At 39.5% G+C, this 16,439-nt stretch overlaps 4 protein-coding genes across 4 annotated transcripts in view; 2 read left to right on the forward strand and 2 right to left on the reverse strand.

The window, feature by feature from the left end:
* Positions 1-410: 410 nt before the first annotated feature.
* LOC146546590 (uncharacterized) lies at positions 411-7,313 on the forward strand. Its single transcript, XM_085265413.1, has 6 exons — positions 411-553; positions 4,652-4,731; positions 4,861-4,972; positions 5,132-5,196; positions 5,306-5,402; positions 7,028-7,313. Exons 1-6 carry the CDS (start codon positions 476-478, stop codon positions 7,109-7,111), a joined length of 516 nt encoding a protein of 171 aa, XP_085121539.1. The 5' UTR covers positions 411-475; the 3' UTR covers positions 7,112-7,313.
* pigc (phosphatidylinositol glycan anchor biosynthesis, class C) lies at positions 1,625-3,739 on the reverse strand. The gene is made up of 3 exons (XM_085265936.1): positions 3,611-3,739; positions 2,735-2,966; positions 1,625-2,642 (listed from the first exon to the last, which is right to left on the reverse strand). The coding sequence occupies exons 2-3, from the start codon at positions 2,960-2,962 to the stop codon at positions 1,986-1,988; spliced, it is 885 nt and encodes a 294-aa protein (XP_085122062.1). The 5' UTR covers positions 2,963-2,966; positions 3,611-3,739; the 3' UTR covers positions 1,625-1,985.
* tmed5 (transmembrane p24 trafficking protein 5) lies at positions 6,609-10,819 on the reverse strand. The gene is made up of 4 exons (XM_085265412.1): positions 10,500-10,819; positions 9,425-9,522; positions 9,157-9,337; positions 6,609-8,533 (listed from the first exon to the last, which is right to left on the reverse strand). The coding sequence occupies exons 1-4, from the start codon at positions 10,698-10,700 to the stop codon at positions 8,315-8,317; spliced, it is 699 nt and encodes a 232-aa protein (XP_085121538.1). The 5' UTR covers positions 10,701-10,819; the 3' UTR covers positions 6,609-8,314.
* A 996-nt stretch (positions 10,820-11,815) lies between these two features.
* The window catches only part of suco (SUN domain containing ossification factor), a 43,423-nt gene continuing 38,799 nt past the window's right edge, over positions 11,816-16,439 (forward strand). The window contains exon 1 of the mRNA XM_085265968.1: positions 11,816-12,093. Within this exon, the coding sequence (XP_085122094.1) occupies positions 12,041-12,093 (53 nt within the window). The 5' untranslated portion in view covers positions 11,816-12,040. The remainder of the gene's footprint in view (positions 12,094-16,439) is intronic.

Genomic DNA, 16,439 nt, shown 5'->3' on the forward strand with positions numbered 1-16,439 from the left:
GCTAGCTATCGCTGACTTGATCAGCATTAGTGTAAGCAGAACCCTATGCTGATTTATTTTATTTATTTATTTCTTTGGGGGGGGGTTCAGTGGCCTACAAGGTGTTAAAACCAGCTAACTCAAAACCTTAGAAATTACCTTATGGGGTTGCAGTGGTCTCCAGTAAAGTCGTTAAATAATTTTAGTTGTAAAGCTAAAGCTATGGTCTTCAAATCCAATTTGAAGATAATGTTCATAATACCCGTTTATATGTAGGTGTGTGTGTGTGTGTGCGTGCGTGTTTGTAAAGTGTATGCGTTCTCACTGGTGTGTAAATAAACTCCGACTGGAAGACGAAGGAAAAAAAACTAAACATAAACATTTTAACCTGTGACGCGTTGTTACCACGGCACACTCTCTACTGTAGTTCTTCGAAGGAGGCCGCACAGCTACAAGCAGCTCGGCTGAACATCTTACCTGCTGCGCTGTTCAGACCATGGGGCCAACACTGCAGTCAAAACCAGCTGCAAAGCCCGCCGTCAAACGTCGCACCAGGACAAAGAAAGAAGTGAAGGTATGACACCTAGCGACCACCGCGCATTGTTGCCAGGTCGGCTGCACTAGTGCCCGCTGATGCCGTCATAGCTCACTTATTTGGTCATTAGCTGCTAACACAGAGGCTCCTAAACAACATATAGCAGTAGTTCTGGTGTAGTTTCTACAGCAAATTTTTGTTTTTTACATGTTGCAATTAAAGCAAAAAGCAAGAGGAGACAATGTGTCGCCATGTAGTTGTTCTTTAATCTGAGCCAAAAATTAAAAATAAACAGAGGAACCCCGGTCTGTTTCACACTGTGTGCTGAGCAAACTGGGAGGTCATCAGCATAAAGTTGTTTTTGGTTTTTTTAATGGAAGTTTGACTAAATTAGGTAGGCAAACTTCCGCCATGTTGCTCTGTCGACCGAAAACACCTTGTCAACAGGTGTTGCTCATCGGATGTGACGTCACTGATTGGGATTTGAACGGAAGGCGACATGAAAGACCCTCATCTTTTTCATTGACTGTAGAAAACGTCTACATTTTCTTACCTCAGTGCTCATGACACATTTCATATTTCGGGCCATATTTAAATTCACAACACAGCGACAATGTTACAACATATTGTCCCTTTGTGTGTATGTGTGTTGTTTTTTTTTATTAAAAACACCTTAATAGTAAAGGACAGAAAGTTTGATAACAACTGAAACATGACCCCCCCAAAAAGTACCATATTTTACAAGATTCATGAAGTTATCATTATATGGGGTGTGTAGCTCCACTGTGTAGTAGCTGAAGTGAACGCAACCCGGTTTAACCCTGGAAGGAGACAAATCCCTTCCAGGGTTTTTAAATCAAGAATGACACCTGGTGTAAAAATCTGCCAAATCAAACACTAGGAACAACCTGCTGTGCTGATGACTTGTGAACAAGGGACATGGTAACTCTAAAAACTGCGGCTATGTCTTATATTAAGCTTGTAGTGTGTAGCAGGTAAAACAGCTTCTTGTAGTATTGTATTGAATAACACTGAAGAAATACTCTCATTACCAAAATACACAATGAAATCCTAAAAGTCTTCTAATATTTACAAATAATTTGTGGAAAATGGAATTACAGCCCTTTATATGTGATTTCATTTTTTCTTACAGAGATTTGCAAACCATTAACATCCTGTAACAAGTCATATTATTAGTTGAGACCTTTCGCACAAACTGAGGTAAATTACAAAACAGTAGCAGCTTGAACATTAAAAACCATCCTCATACTACCTGGAAGAGAATAATAGTTTGTCATTGCTTTCCAATCATACATGAACCAGTGATAAAAAAAAACAAAACAGTTAAAATTAGTCCTTTTACATGCACAGCACCAAGAAACCAGCACTATGACAGTGAATTGGTTCATATAAAATTCAGTTACACTTTTAATATCAGTTTGTTTAGGAGCTGCTTGTGCTAGGCTGCTTATTAGTGAAGGAAGCGGCTCAGGTCCTCACGAATCTCAGCCTCATCCCAGGGTCCATGAATGTTGTCTTTGTGCCTCTGCAGCCTGACAAGCAGGAAAGGACAGAGCAGTGTTACACTTGCTAAAGCCAGGGTTAAGAGCACAGCTCCACCCAGCGTCTGAGACCCCAGACCTACTATCCCTCCAATGCAAACTCCCATGCACACCCCAGTAAAATGGCCAGGGGCATTCTCCCTCAGCGTCTGCAGCAGGCAGGGCCACAGAGCAAACACCAGCAGGGCGCAGCTTAGCATGGCGAAAGTGTGCAGAGCTCCGGGTAACCTAGAGGCTAGGCACACCGAGGCAAACAGAGCTGCATTTAAAGAGAGGCTTCCAGGAGGCGATGGCTGGGCGTAAGGAAACGACACCAAATGGGCCAGCAGCATCAAAGCAGACATGGCGTACACAGTGTCTGTACTCACAGACTCTGTTAGTGTCTTAAGAACTGGCGAGAAGCCAAAGGTGAAGGAAAGGAAAATGGCTGCACTCTGTAAATCGGCCAGATGAGTGCGGGGTTCACCACATGATTCAACGCGAGATGTCAAGGCTTGATGAAGTCCATAACCCAGTAGGGCACAGATGAGGCTGGACCACAGCAACGTCTCAGGCAGCAGCAGACCCTGTGAAGAAAGTAGAGCTCTTTAATAACCCGCTCCATTTGGTAAAGACACTTTGTGCTTCAAAGATTGGGGGGGGGGACCCAAAGCAGTACCTGCTCCATGTAGAGCCAGAGGGTGATAAAAATGGCCACACAAGACAGCTGCTGTCCTACAAATCCAGCTTCCTTCACTACAGCCCAGTAACGGTACTGCCGGATGCCCTCGTTCCTGCGTAACTCCTCCAAGAACCGCTGGTCTACGTAGTTATCTGGAAAAGGCTGGCGTTCCCACAGCACCTTACGCCATGGCACAGCTGGACCTGGGGCACCATCTGGCCCCATCACCCTGATTTCAACACACAAAACACAGACGGTGGAGAGTTTGAGACCAGCAGGGGTGTTTTATCCACTACTTAAATGATCTGTCATACCTGCAATCTTTGTTATGTGGTTTTCATTATTTGTGGTTTCCTCGTAGTCTTTTGCACTGCTTACCCAGTAATGTCCCATTATAAACACATTATGTTTCTGAATATTGCACGACTGGAAAGCCCTTTGGTTAAAGTTACTACCGTTTTGTGACATGACTTGACTCAAAGTGGCTAGGGAAATTTATCATTATTTTACTAAACATATTAAGCCTTACAGACAAGGCTTAAAGTAGCAGGCCAACCAGGGTCCTTTTCTGGGTTCATAAAAAGACTTCAAAAGCTCTAAAGCTGATATAATATTATGTTGTTTTTAGGTAGTTCACCCACAGCTCTGTTAGCCAAACAAATGTTGGATCTGAACAACATTTGAAGCGTTTTCTTTGCTGTCAAGTGAATGGATATAATCTCTGAGTCTGTCTATTATAAAACTACTGGTTCTTCCGGTTTAAAAAAGGGACAATAAGCCCGCGCATCTCCGGTACGCACGAGTGTAAAAACAATAATGTGCTGAGTTAACTGAAATACCTACAAAAATATTTCTTAGGTGTTTTCCACCTACCTGGAATATGGTTTTACTCAGCGCCGATGCTACAATCTCATCCTGACAGTATCCCGGAAGTAAAGCGCTTTAGCTGCAGCGACCTCTTGGAGAACTCTGTTCTTCTTCTTCTGGCGCTCTCTGAAGTAGCTACACTGGCGTGCTGCTGCCCTCTACTGTCTGCTGGTCAGACTCTTCTTGACATTTTTATATGTCATTAATACAGTCCAAGACCTCTTATTATATATATTGTACGATATAATAATAATAATAATAATAATAATAATAATAATAATAATAATAATATGATGGATCCACCTAAATGAGGAAAAAAAAATTATAATCAAGCAAGGTGTAAAGAATAAATACAGTTTATTTACCTCTGCTCTCAGGTATTTAATCAACCTCTGAAGTGAGTATTTGCTTCAGTGGTTGTTTCTAGTTATTACTTGGATATTTTACATTCACAGCCAGCCCACTGAACATATTTGGGAGTGAGCTAGGAATGTGGAGATTTAGCTCATCCCACAACCTGGGATTTCTCTTTCTACTTATTTCAGGGAAGTAAGAACTCCTCTTCCACCTTTCCCCACATATCCTGACTCAGTTCTTTAACAAAATTGTTTATACCAGATTGGCATCATGAAAGTCTGCATGCTAAATGTTTCCCTCTACTCCCATGTGTACTGGTACTAACATCATTAGAATTGCCTATTGTATACAGTATGATAAATGTTCGTATATGAAATCTGGGTTTGGATATAGTTTTCTCTTGCTCTCTTCATGAATGTGAGTGCATCTTTGCAGGGAACCTTACGATCTGATATAATAATCTGTGGTTAGCATGCCACGCGCCTGTGCTGAAAATGAAATTGTAGATCTGTGTATGAATTTCATCTGCGTTCACCAGTCTGAAAGGGTATGCCCCTTGATTTTGATTTTTTTTTAATATGTCAGGATTCAAAAGTCAACTTTGGTATCTGTGAATAACCGTGCTTTGTTTGAAAAGCACATTGGCGCTGTCTGTCCACTTTATGACAGTACCTTTTTTTCTTTTGCAAGTTGCCTGTGCTGAACATACGTAGCCCATTCTGTGCTGAAGTTATAAGACCAAACCCACAGACCGAAGTGGCTTCAAAAAGGTAATCAGGCATTTTAAAGTTCTAGGAAAATATTCTTAGAGTGGCAATAGTTTATGTCAATTTTAAAATTGTTTGTCTTGTTGATTGTGATATTAATCAATACGCTCATCTGTATCGTGATAATAACAGCTTCTCAAAGTGTAGACCACAGCCCCATGTCTCCCTGACAACAGCTCAGGCAGCCAGCAGTCATGTCAGCTCCAGCTCGGGGTCAAAGGAGCCACAAACGCCGACCACCACGGTAAATTCTGCCAACACAAAGAAACCCTGGAAAAGAACATTTAATTCCCAACAAGGTTTCTACATTCTCTACTCTTCCACTTTCCACTAAATTCATGTTGTTGTATTATTACTTTATGATTTAATCTTTGCCACATCTGTTCTATATTTGACTTTACAGAGGAAATCATTTCATAACGGTGTTTCCATGAGTACCCGGTCGTGCATACAGGGTGTGATAGGCCCGTAAGTATCATGAAACGTGATATTTTGTGGATTGACTAAAGCAAGTAAGTCGCAGTAACGTTTTCATTCTGCTTCTTCCCACCGTGTTACATTCACTGTACTTTGGAAGGGCCTGTGTTACTACACTACAAGAATGTCTGATCATCACATCTCTGCACCACCGCACCACGAAGGACATGTTAGAAGCCAAGCAGCTTCACGGCAGGGTAAATTATCCTTACAGATACCCTAGGTATTCTACAAGCATCTGCATAACTGGTTTATACACCCCGCTCATATGCAGTAAAACCAGGCTTGTTACTGTATGCACAAACATGTCGAAATGATTGTAAAAGAAGGTCTATTCATAACGCTGTTTCAAAAAAAGGTTTGGATGCTTTGGAAAAAGATGATATTTACAACATATCAAATGCTCCAAGTGAGAATCTTAAATTGTTTTTTTTTTTTAAATATATATATAAATAAATATTAAGTTGATTTGTTGCATTTTAACTTCCATAATTATCGAAACTGTTGTAAATTTGTATTTTTCTTTTTTTGGTGACTGGTCTGGACTGCTGGTTGCCATGTAGCTACTATAATACAGCCAGAACATGGTTTGCATTGTCTTACTGACCTAAGGAAGCCTTCTCTGAAACAGACATCATCTAGATGGCAGCATTTGTTGAGTGCCAAAATCTGTTTAGCAGATGCACAAGTTGTCCTTGCTGTATGCATGACCGCCCCTATATACTGTCACAGATGCTGGTATTTTTAACAGTACAGTGAGATTAAGCCAGATGGTCTTCTTTAGCCTGAAGAATACACCAACCAAGAAAAAGATCAAATAAAATTTTGAATGATTTGATAACAGCTCAGTTATCATTTAGCCAGGAAGTCTTACGTTTTTAAATCTCTTTTTCTTAAATGTCCTGGGCCAAGAGAGGCAGCACACCTTGTACGGTTGCATGCAGTAGTTTTTCAAAGTATTCCTAAGCCTATTGAAACACTTGACACTTCTCTACGGGATGCTCTTTTTTAAAAAAAATACCCATCCCTATTACTAATAAACCTAATTACCTGTGGGAACATTTCACCAGATGTTGCCCTTGTCTCACCTTTTTTGAAAGATGTTACTGTCATTAGCATATGCTAACCAAAAAAAATAAAATTTCTCACTTTGAGCATCGAATATAATGGCTTTGCATTGATGACAAAGATAATTTCTGTTTTTAAATCTACATTTGAATCACAGTATCACACTCTTTGGGGGGGAATATAACAACAGAATGCAGAGGTCAGAAAAAAGGTGAAGCTGTTTAATCTGCAGAAATTTTCAACTGCAGGATATTAGCTAAATAAATATGATGCCACTTTCCCTCTTCTCCCACTGCTGTTTTATGACAGAAAACATTTCTCAAAGACAATGAAGCTGTAGACACAAACTTTTATTACTCAGTAACATAGAAATACTTAAAAAAAAAAACGTTGTTCTTTTGTTTTTGTAGAATTCTGAAAGCATGTTAAAAATTGATCAAAAAATATTTTTTATTACCAATACATCACTTATTAGAATCCAGACATACAGTATGTAAATACCAGTGACAGCAACCATACATGAGAATAAGGAAAAGCACTGACACTGAGGCAGATGATGACCATTTCTCACAACCAGACATCCAATATTATTACAGGCATCCAAAGAATTTGTGATTGACATATGCACATACCGTGTGGCAAAATGTTATAACTGTAAACCAATTAGTCTACTCAGTTTGGTTTTATTCACTTCTAACAAAAGATAGTGTAAATCACAAAGGCATAAACTCACTGTATGATCTTCACCTTACAGCACATGGCAAAAATCAGAAGACTGCAACATGAAGCATCGAGCCAAGGTAGTGAGCAGCCAGGGTTCCACAGTGGAGATGAATAAACATCAATAAAAACTACAACCGCAGTAGCAGTTTAATACAATACAAGTAACAGGTAACAAACTGGTGTTATTCCAACCGTGTAGACTGTGGACCCATTTTTGTTTGCCAAAATGGGGTTCTGTGGGATCTGAGGCAGTGCAAGGACCTGGAAAAGTATGTTGAAAAGAGGAAAAAAACAAACAAACAAACAAAAAAACAAAACCACAAGGCAAAGGATAGTTTATGCATATTAAACCAACCAGTGCATTGAAGTAGTGGCAATGACCTTCCAGATGTCACTCAGATAGAAATAGACTTCTGTCACAGGAGAGACGGGCAGGCTCAACATCTTCACACAGTAGGTGGCTGTAAGTAGACACCCAGCAGCAGCAGACAGGCTTCACAGCGGCGGCGCTGGCTGGCAGCCATTCAGGCCACAAGTCCACAAATCATGGCAGAGGAGAGTGGGGCAGTAGTTAAAGAGATTTGGAGATGGCCCGTTTCCTTCTCTTGCGGTCTTTTGGGTGCCAAAGAGCAGCATTGCAGTGCAGCCCTGTATTTTCAGTATTGGCATGAAGGGGAATATGTGGCTGAATTGTAACAACATAAATATTTGTGGCAATAAGAAAAGTATTCAAAGGCCTCACCAATAGGCAAAAGGCTGGGAGCGAAATCCAAATGAATAAGGCATCTTATTGTAAGGGGAAGACACACTAACAGACTGGCAGCACCTCTCACTCCTATCTGACAGAAATAACAGGCCCCAGACCATTCCTTCATCTAGTTTAGCTTAACCTATGTTGAAATTAATTTTTTTTTTTAAAAAGGAAGAAAAAAAGAAGACATTTTTGCATTTGGCCTGGCTCCATTAGAAAAATAGTTGCATTGTAAATGTGCTTCTATCACTGATGAACTACAGCAGTTGGGGGGACCTATCAAACAAGATGCATGTTTTTTCAAGAAAGACAGAGCTAGGTTGTATGTAAAGTTGAGAGTCATAAGTTTTTCCAAACCTGGGGTTTCCTTCAAGCTGCAACGACTTAAAAGACCAGAGCAACAACTGTGGTAAATTGGCTCTTTATCATTGTGTGTGTAAGTGTGCATATATATATATATAATATCCTTGATTAAAAGTCACAAAAGGGGAAATCAGCTGAAAAAATCCATAAGGTTTTTGTGGGCAACTGTGTCAGTCTCTCTGTTTCACTCCATTTCAGGTTGTGTTATGTTCGAATTTTCCGTTTATCTTCAAACAGCGAGCGGACTAGGTAGACCTGAACCCCCGAGACCAGAACCATAGCAATGAGATTGACCACTGACCAAAAGTTCACCCTTTCAAAGTTACTCTCCTGGATGTTTCGGTCACGAGCCTCGAACGCTCGCAGAAGCGTCTGGATCTGAGAGCTTTTTCCCAGCCGAGCCTTCACATTGTTGATGGTGTCCTGAAGGAGAGGAGAAAAGCAGGTCATACTGAGGGAATCTGAGAAGAAAGCTAATAGATCCACTGTACTCTTTATGTAAATTTTACTTGACCAATGTTAAACAAAAACAAAGCAGGTAATCAGAGTGAGTCTGAAATGGTGTTCCTTCCTCCTTGAAAAAACTACTTCCTCAACAGCTGGGGGACAAATTTCCTACCTCTTACCAAGATGACAAGGCTATGTGACTTATGCCACAAATTTAGGCTATTTTTAGCAAATGAGTGGTGCAAGCTGAAACAATTGGCCGCCCTCAGCCAGTAGGTGAGAGTTCATGACATTGTCCTTTCTTGTGACACACTTCGTGTAACTTTACATGTTGGTGATGGATTATGTGCTATTTTGTTGGCAGTGTGTTCGGTCACTTTGCACCCCCCGTGTCATCCTGGATGATCCTCTGAAATATCTCAGGCAACAGAGGGACAAAGTCTAAAAATGCAAGTGGGAATAAAACCAACACACTCTGAATCTAATTTAACCACCTACCATCTATCAGTGCTATTAAGGTTTAAAGCTCACACATTCAAATCTATTAAAACGACAGGTTTGGAATGTGTTGAATTTATTCAAACAAGACCAACTCTCACCATAATGTCTTCCAGCTTCATGTCCAGGATGTCTGTTCCCTGGACGTACTCCTTCCAGTCATCTGGGTCTTCATCTGTATCCATGTTGTCCAGGATCAACTCGAAGAAGATGAGCTTCTCAGAGACTGAGCTGAACGTGTTGTCAAAGCAGAACATGTAGTCTCCCTCCTCAGTGTCTATGCTGGAAGAAAGCACAAGCAGTAAGATCTTCCCCCAAACACCTGAGTTATTAATGTCAGTTTTTAAATAGAAGATCGGAGCTACTTACGTGTGGACACCATCAGACTTGTGGTAGTCACTGAATAGCATTTGGCCCGATGGAGAGAAGACAGTGAAGTCTACATCAAGGCCTGCACCATCTAACACCTGCGGATGGAAGCATTCATATCAGCCCTCAACCCCTGAGAAATTCACATCTGTTGTGGCTTACTAATGCTTGTTTTAACACATGAGATGTCAGGAATATTGTTTTTTTTGTAAGGAGTCTGACATTTATGCAGCTAAATAACAAATTAAAACTCTGTGACGTCACACAGGAAGAATAGATTCCGATTCTCTGCGTAACCTGCACACTGACCTGCAAAACAGGTTCCCAACAATATGAAAATCAAGGTGTGAACCAATTTACTTGTTGCTTCTTTTGCTCTGGATTTAAAACAGTAGTAAACGAGTGTAGGCTGCATGTGGTTTGAATGATGTAACTGAAGAAAGTATTCGCATCCTGTACTGAAGTAAAAGTACAAATGCAACACTTTTAAATGTACTCCGTTACAAGTAAAAATAGCTACTATCGAAATCATTACATTATACTTAAAGTTTTAAAAGCATCACCCAAATTTTAATGTAACAGTTAAGTTTTACTGCTGTATCTGGTTTAAGTGGACTCCATTTGAGCTCTTTTTAAAATTCAACTATTTTCTGAACATTGCGAATATAATACTGAGAAATACCTTTAGAATTTCTGGCACCCAGTAAAATGATTATTTTTATATCTCTACGCCTTTACTTGTATGGACTGCTCGGTAGCTTAACTGATAAAATAATCATTAGTCAAATAAAAGCTGTAAAGCAAATAGCTACCAGTAAAACACTTCGAAATAAAAGTAGAACATTAGTTAGATATAGAAAGCATAAATACCTTAAACGTGTACCTGGCTAAATTGCCTTAATTATATTCCATTATTGGAATAAGTACCACAACTAAAGATCTAATCAACAGGTTTCACAAGTGTAATATGTCAACGCTGATTTGATTTGGCAGATAGCAGTGTGAAGTTTTGGGTTGACCAGCTAACCCCATACAAACCCCAAAACAACATCCCTATTTTATGAGGCTTTATGACCTGATATTCAATCTCCAGTGAGGCATCATTCTTCATGGTCTGGTAGAAGCACTCCTTTCGACCGGCGGGCAGAGTGAACGTGAAGTCGCTGTCAAGAGACTGAGAGAAGGCAGCCAGCACCACTAACCTCTCCGAGACCAGTGAGACAAACACGGACAGGACACACAAAAATAGCCGGACCATCTTCATGGTCAAAGCCATGACCCTAAAAGTCCCAAAGACCCAGAAATGTGATTAAAGAGGCCGGTCAGTCAGCGGCTGTTAGCTACCTTCGCCCGAAGTTGACTTCTAGTTGAAATGTTCTGAAGATTGGCGACAGCTTAGGACCCCGCCGAAATAAAAATTAAAAAATGTGTTTTATAATTTGCTAAAAAAACCCAAACTTTTTATTTCACTGTTGATCCAAGCATCTGGTGTATGTACTTTTTTGTATTTATTAAGTATGTGAAATAAACCACACACAATTTTAAAAAAGTCAGGCAAATTATTCAGGGCCTCAATGGAATTGCACTTTGGGATTTGTAGTCCTATTGTTCCATGCGGTATGAGCGTACGTAGAAAACCACCCTACTTTAAATGTGTTTTATGTGGTAAATGAAATAAACCAAGACTTGTATTTGTTTTGATCTTTTTGTTTTCCACAAACGTGTAAGTGACGAAGTGTTAACTTGTTAAAAGCAGAGTTTAAACAAAATCTAAAGTAGGAACGTGACTAATAGCATGCAAAAGTGTAAAATGTGTTTTTAACGAACCAGATATTTTTGTTCTCTTGTTTCTTTATAGTCTAAAAATACAATAGAAACGGATAAGATTACAGTTAAGATAATGTCCCATTATATGATATATAATAAATATAAAAAATTATGTCGGCAGAAAAAAATAATTAGCCCATTTCTCATTAAACACCGATAACCATTTTCCAGGATTTAAAAATATTTATGGGTTTAACTACTTGAAGGTGTTTTCCAGTGGTGAAGAAGGAAGTATACAGTGTACAAATTCTTTCACTCACCCTCATTCATACACCTCATATTTGAATGAATGTAAGTTAATTTACATTTTTTTAAAAAGTGCTAGGACTATATATTCACGTCGACACATTTCACAGTTGAGCAATAACTTTAACTATTGCATGCTTAAGTGATTTGCTTATCAAGAAATAGGTGACGCGTCCTGCTCCACAGCTACCAACTCATCCTCAATCGAAAGGGGTGGGGCTTTCAAATTAAACTAGTGTCGCTAAACGCCTTTTCATTGGGCTACGAATTCTCAACGCTTATTTGATTGGTTAGATTTTTCAGCGGGGGTTGAACATAGCGAGATCCAGCTACTCGTCAACAGCAGTGGCCACAGGAGCCTAAAAGGAGGCGGACAGCTGGTCCGCATAATGAAAAATAGCACCCCCTCAAGTGTGGGATTTGCTGTTTTTCATGTTTAAATTAACACAGGTACTTAAAGATTCTCTTCGGTGTGTTGTGTAGCCGTGATCCATTAGGAGAAAAACCCCAAGGAGCGAGGATGTTGGTCCCCGCGGGAAGATAATGAAGAGACTGCGCGTTTTGTTGGTGTGCCTCATTGTAGCTCTCCTGTGCTGGTAAGCTTTCATCGACATCTAATTCTACATCCTCACTATAATCAACATGTCAGGCAAAACACAGTCCTAACAATAGGTGTAGCAGGCTTTGTGATGCTCGTCCCCACGTAGCTTTGCTTGGTGTCTTCTGCCGCATAATATCCGTCAGTCATCAATGCCCCTGCTACACAGCTAACATTAACAACGTGTTACAATCTGTGGCGTTTTCTGGACTTTCTTATCCTAAGAACAGCTCTGAAATTGTTTTGTTTGTACCCAACTTACTGATAAGCTTTATTTATTAAATGACTTAAATTATGTCAGAAGGTTTGGTAGCCAGCTGTTGACTAGCGGCATAGCTAGCTAACCTAAAAACCAGTGAAGTCGGGCTACTTGTCAGGTAACATCAGTGACCACCAAGGCAAGCTGGAGGCGACCAACTAAACTCTTTATCTCTAAACTTTTTAATGCTAAAAAAATTCAGTCTATCTCCCCTTGATTTAAACTATATTTCATGACTGTTTATTTTCCAATGCCAAATCCATAAGGGCATCAACTGCTATCCTGAAATCGACCAGTCAGTCTGACCGGCTCATAAAAACTCGAGATGACATGTATGTTGTCATATGAAACAAAAAAGCAGCTAAATCAAGGAAATGCTACCATTGTTTGTCCAATGATTTATAAGTTACTACAGTTATAAAACTTCAATGTGTCTTTGTATATTGTACAGAGAAAACCATACTCACAAGAGCTAGCTTATTGTAAAATCATTGTAAAATCACCGAACTTCTACATACTTAACATAGATTTAACAGCGACATATTGGAGATCTGTTATTACATTCTGGTAAATAAGTTCCCCTCCTAAAAATGATAGTTGTTCTCCAAAGTATGTGCGCACAGAGGTCTGGTAGATTAAACAAATTCATGAGTTGTATTAATCTCGGAGGCATGCAGCAGGTAACAGTACGCAGGGTTTGTGGAATGGGATTAGCAGTCTGGCTAAAGTGCCACCTTTATCCAGATTGGTGACTCAGAAGCAGGTAGCTGTCCAGCTTTCTCTGCCATTCTGGTAATTTCTTTGTGATAAATATGTCGGTCTCACTTTATTTGAGAATGTAGATTAGTTTGCTCTTTAGGAGACTAAATAACCTAAAAAATAAATAAATAAAGACACATTTGATGTACGTGAAAATCCACCCATCCGTTTTCTTTGGCTTATCGGTGCTCAGGTTGTGGGTATAGCACAGCTTTTAACTTTTCCTGGGGGATACTGAGGTGTTCCCAAGACAGCCGAGAGACATGGTGTGTGGCGTAGGCCTCCCTTGGGGTAGAGGCGGAAATTTAAAACTCCCAAGCTGTACAAGAAAATTTCACGTTACTTAAAGTGTGTAGTACGTTTCCAGGAAATAATCACCTAATATTTGTGTTCCAAGATCCAGCAATGGTTCTGGTTGCTTTCCTGTAATGGTTATTTGATTCACACTGTTGACTATAGTGTTAAAGGAAGCATGTTTGTCCTTATTTCCTTAAAGCACTGAATTTTAGTAGTCATGTTTTATGGATCATGTCAGGCATTCGTCTTATATAATGTCTTCATGAATAAGTAAAACTTGCACTCCAGCACTTAGTGTACTGTAGCTCCTTCATAGGGTTGCATATTTTGAAAAAGAGTTGCATATTGGCACAAGCAAACAAGAGCTGTTATTGGATTGCAAACCTGGTACTTCATAGCTATTACACAAATAAGATTTGATTTGATGATGAATTGTTATTTATAAATTCCTAATTTAGTCATTTTAAGCACACTTTATATTCTTTTGTAAAGACCCAACATATTATATAGCAAGAAAGCTAACTATTCCAGCAGGCCTGCTGCTTGCAAGTCAAGTGTCTGCTTGCCTATATTAATGGGCCCTTTTTCCACTTTCCCACAAACTAATGACAATGCTGCTACACGTACAAACTTCATTAGTAATGCAAACCCTTTTTAGCGTGCAGCTTCTCACTCCTTGCCAACTCTCACACGTCTTGGTAGGAGCAAAGAAATGGGGAATGTGATCCTTGCAGTAATCCGATGGTCTCCAAGGCAGCTGTGATTTTTAGGCTTTGAAAAGGGGGCTCTGTATTAGATTGCTGGTAACAAGTGTCTATGGGTAGGTGTGTCATGATCATTGACCTGATGCTTTTAATAACTCTGCTTGTCCTGCTTCAAATGACCTAGCCTGATGTTGTTTTTGTTGTTCTTTTATGGATCAAAATCTATGCTTTTATTTTATTTCTTTGTGTGTGTGTTTGTGGTTGAATTGTTGCCTGTTTTTATAGGGTGTTTTAAAGCTGCTTGGCAGTACATCTCTATGCTGCAGTACTCAGAGAAGCACAACAAAGTGTTCTGCATGTGTCATGCTGCCCCTTCACGTGTGGTCAGCAAAAGGGATCTTACTGTGCCCACACTAAGCTAGCTCAGACTGTTGACATCAGCATTGAGGGGAGGGGTGTGTGTGTGTGTGTGTGTGTGTGTGTGTGTGTGTGTGTGTGTGTGTGTGTGTGTGTGTGTGTGTGTGTGTGTGTGTGTGTGTGTGTGTGTGTGTGTGTGTGTGTGTGTGTGTGTGTGTGTGTGTTCTTGACACCGTTTGCATGAAACTGCATATTTCCAGGATGATTATCTGTAATGATAGCTTACCAGATATGTATTTTCTTCTTATTTAGATGCTAACTTTAGCGCAGAAATGTTGTCTGAGTCTGGTGGTTCAGCATTTAAGATAAGAGAGAGATAAGATAAAACTTTATTAATCCCTCGGGTGGGTTCCTCTGGGAAATTTGGTAAGCTGTGAATTGGGATTCATTAGAAGCAGAAGGTAACTTAAAACCCACACAGTCCTCACTCTACAGGTGATTTAGGAAAGTAAACGGGTTGGTCTTGCATGTGTTCTCCTTCTAGGTTAGCACCAAAGCAAATGAACAAACACGTCTTTTGGCATCACAAGCAGATGCAAATAAAACGCCAAAGCACCCTAAATCAATTTTAACTGCACTAATATAATGACATATAAAAGTCCAAGTTAACAGCACAATTAAATTATTCCAGGTTAGAAACTGTTAGAACTTGTTTGACTTTCTGTTAGACAATTGGCATCTTTCTCTTAGTTGTATATTCTGGAAAATTACCCGAGATCCACAAAAGGTTTTCTTTATTTAATTTTTGGGGTGTGTACTCAACGCCCTTTACTGCATATATTGTCACCATCTCATTCTGTCCTTCTGAAGGATGGCATAGAAGGATAATTATTATATAACCTGATTAGTACTTAAGAGATACCTCTGCAACCAAGTGATCAGTTGGGGGTTTTCTATTATATTCCATTAGAGTGTAGATATTGTTAATCATCCAGTTGTTAACAAAATCAGCAAAACATACAAAGTTTTTGAACATGTTCATTTAAATTGGGCTGTGTGCTGATCGTGTTGAATTTTAATCTACTGACTTTTATGATTTTTTTTTTTATGATTTTTTTATTTATTTATTTATTTTTAATTGTGCTGTTAACTTGGACTTTTATATGTCATTATATTAGTGCAGTTAAAATTGCTTTAGGGTGCTTTGGTGTTTTATTTGCATCTGCTTGTGATGCCAAAAGACGTGTTTGTTCATTTGCTTTGGTGCTAACCTAGAAGGAGAACACATGCAAGACCAACCCGTTTACTTTCCTAAATCACCTGTAGAGTGAGGACTGTGTGGGTTTTAAGTTACCTTCTGCTTCTAGTGAATCCCAATTCACAGCTCCAGTCCTTGAGCAACTCTGAGGGTGAGGCTGTGTTTTGCAGTGCAAATATTTTGCTAGGAAGAAAACCTAATAGACGGCTCACAATGAGCAGTAGTTCAACAAATATAAGATGAGATCATTTTCTTTTCACTCTATATAAGCTGAAAGAGACAGAGTGTCAGGCTTCAGACTGCTCTGAATGCTCTGATTCAGGCTTTAACTTTACAAAGTTAAAAAGTGAGGATTTACTGACGTTTAGCAAATGCAACTTGCAATCTCACCCACCTGATGCTCGTACCTTGTGTTTTCAAGACGCGTCCAATCAGAAGGAATTTGGCTTTTGTGTAATGTGTTCTTAAAATGAGAGGTGCTAAAATTGCTTGTTTCGGATAGTGGGTAAACTGAGGGGCTTCACCAATGCCCAGTAAAAGATTAATGAGGATTACTTGGAGCACTTTCATACAGTATTGTGCTACTAGAACAAAATGAAAGAAGTGGAAATAAGTTTAATAGAGCGTTTGTACAAAAAACATATTTCTTCACTGTGAGCTCCAGTTTCTGTCAAATTTTGCTGTTAGGGATTCTGAGTGCCTTACAAAGA

Source organism: Mchenga conophoros, linkage group LG23, assembly GCF_057382185.1.
Source record: "Mchenga conophoros isolate Kocher_MC1m ecotype Shallow Benthic linkage group LG23, M_conophoros_male_GT1.1, whole genome shotgun sequence".
NCBI lineage: Eukaryota > Metazoa > Chordata > Actinopteri > Cichliformes > Cichlidae > Mchenga > Mchenga conophoros.

Bases quoted from the DNA above. Each gene is read 5' to 3' on its own strand.
- LOC146546590 (XM_085265413.1), top strand. From the start codon at position 476: ATGGGGCCAACACTGCAGTCAAAACCAGCTGCAAAGCCCGCCGTCAAA. The intron at 4,732-4,860 runs GTAATCAGGCAT...TGATAATAACAG, and splicing joins ACCGAAGTGGCTTCAAAAAG to CTTCTCAAAGTGTAGACCAC. The intron at 5,403-7,027 runs GTAAATTATCCT...TTCACCTTACAG, and splicing joins CCAAGCAGCTTCACGGCAGG to CACATGGCAAAAATCAGAAG.
- pigc (XM_085265936.1), bottom strand. From the start codon at position 2,962: ATGGGGCCAGATGGTGCCCCAGGTCCAGCTGTGCCATGGCGTAAGGTG. The intron at 2,643-2,734 runs GTACTGCTTTGG...CTTTCTTCACAG, and splicing joins TCTGGCTCTACATGGAGCAG to GGTCTGCTGCTGCCTGAGAC.
- tmed5 (XM_085265412.1), bottom strand. From the start codon at position 10,700: ATGGCTTTGACCATGAAGATGGTCCGGCTATTTTTGTGTGTCCTGTCC. The intron at 9,523-10,499 runs GTCATAAAGCCT...TTCCATCCGCAG, and splicing joins CACTGGAGATTGAATATCAG to GTGTTAGATGGTGCAGGCCT. The intron at 8,534-9,156 runs GTGAGAGTTGGT...CCTCTCCTTCAG, and splicing joins TGAAGCTGGAAGACATTATG to GACACCATCAACAATGTGAA.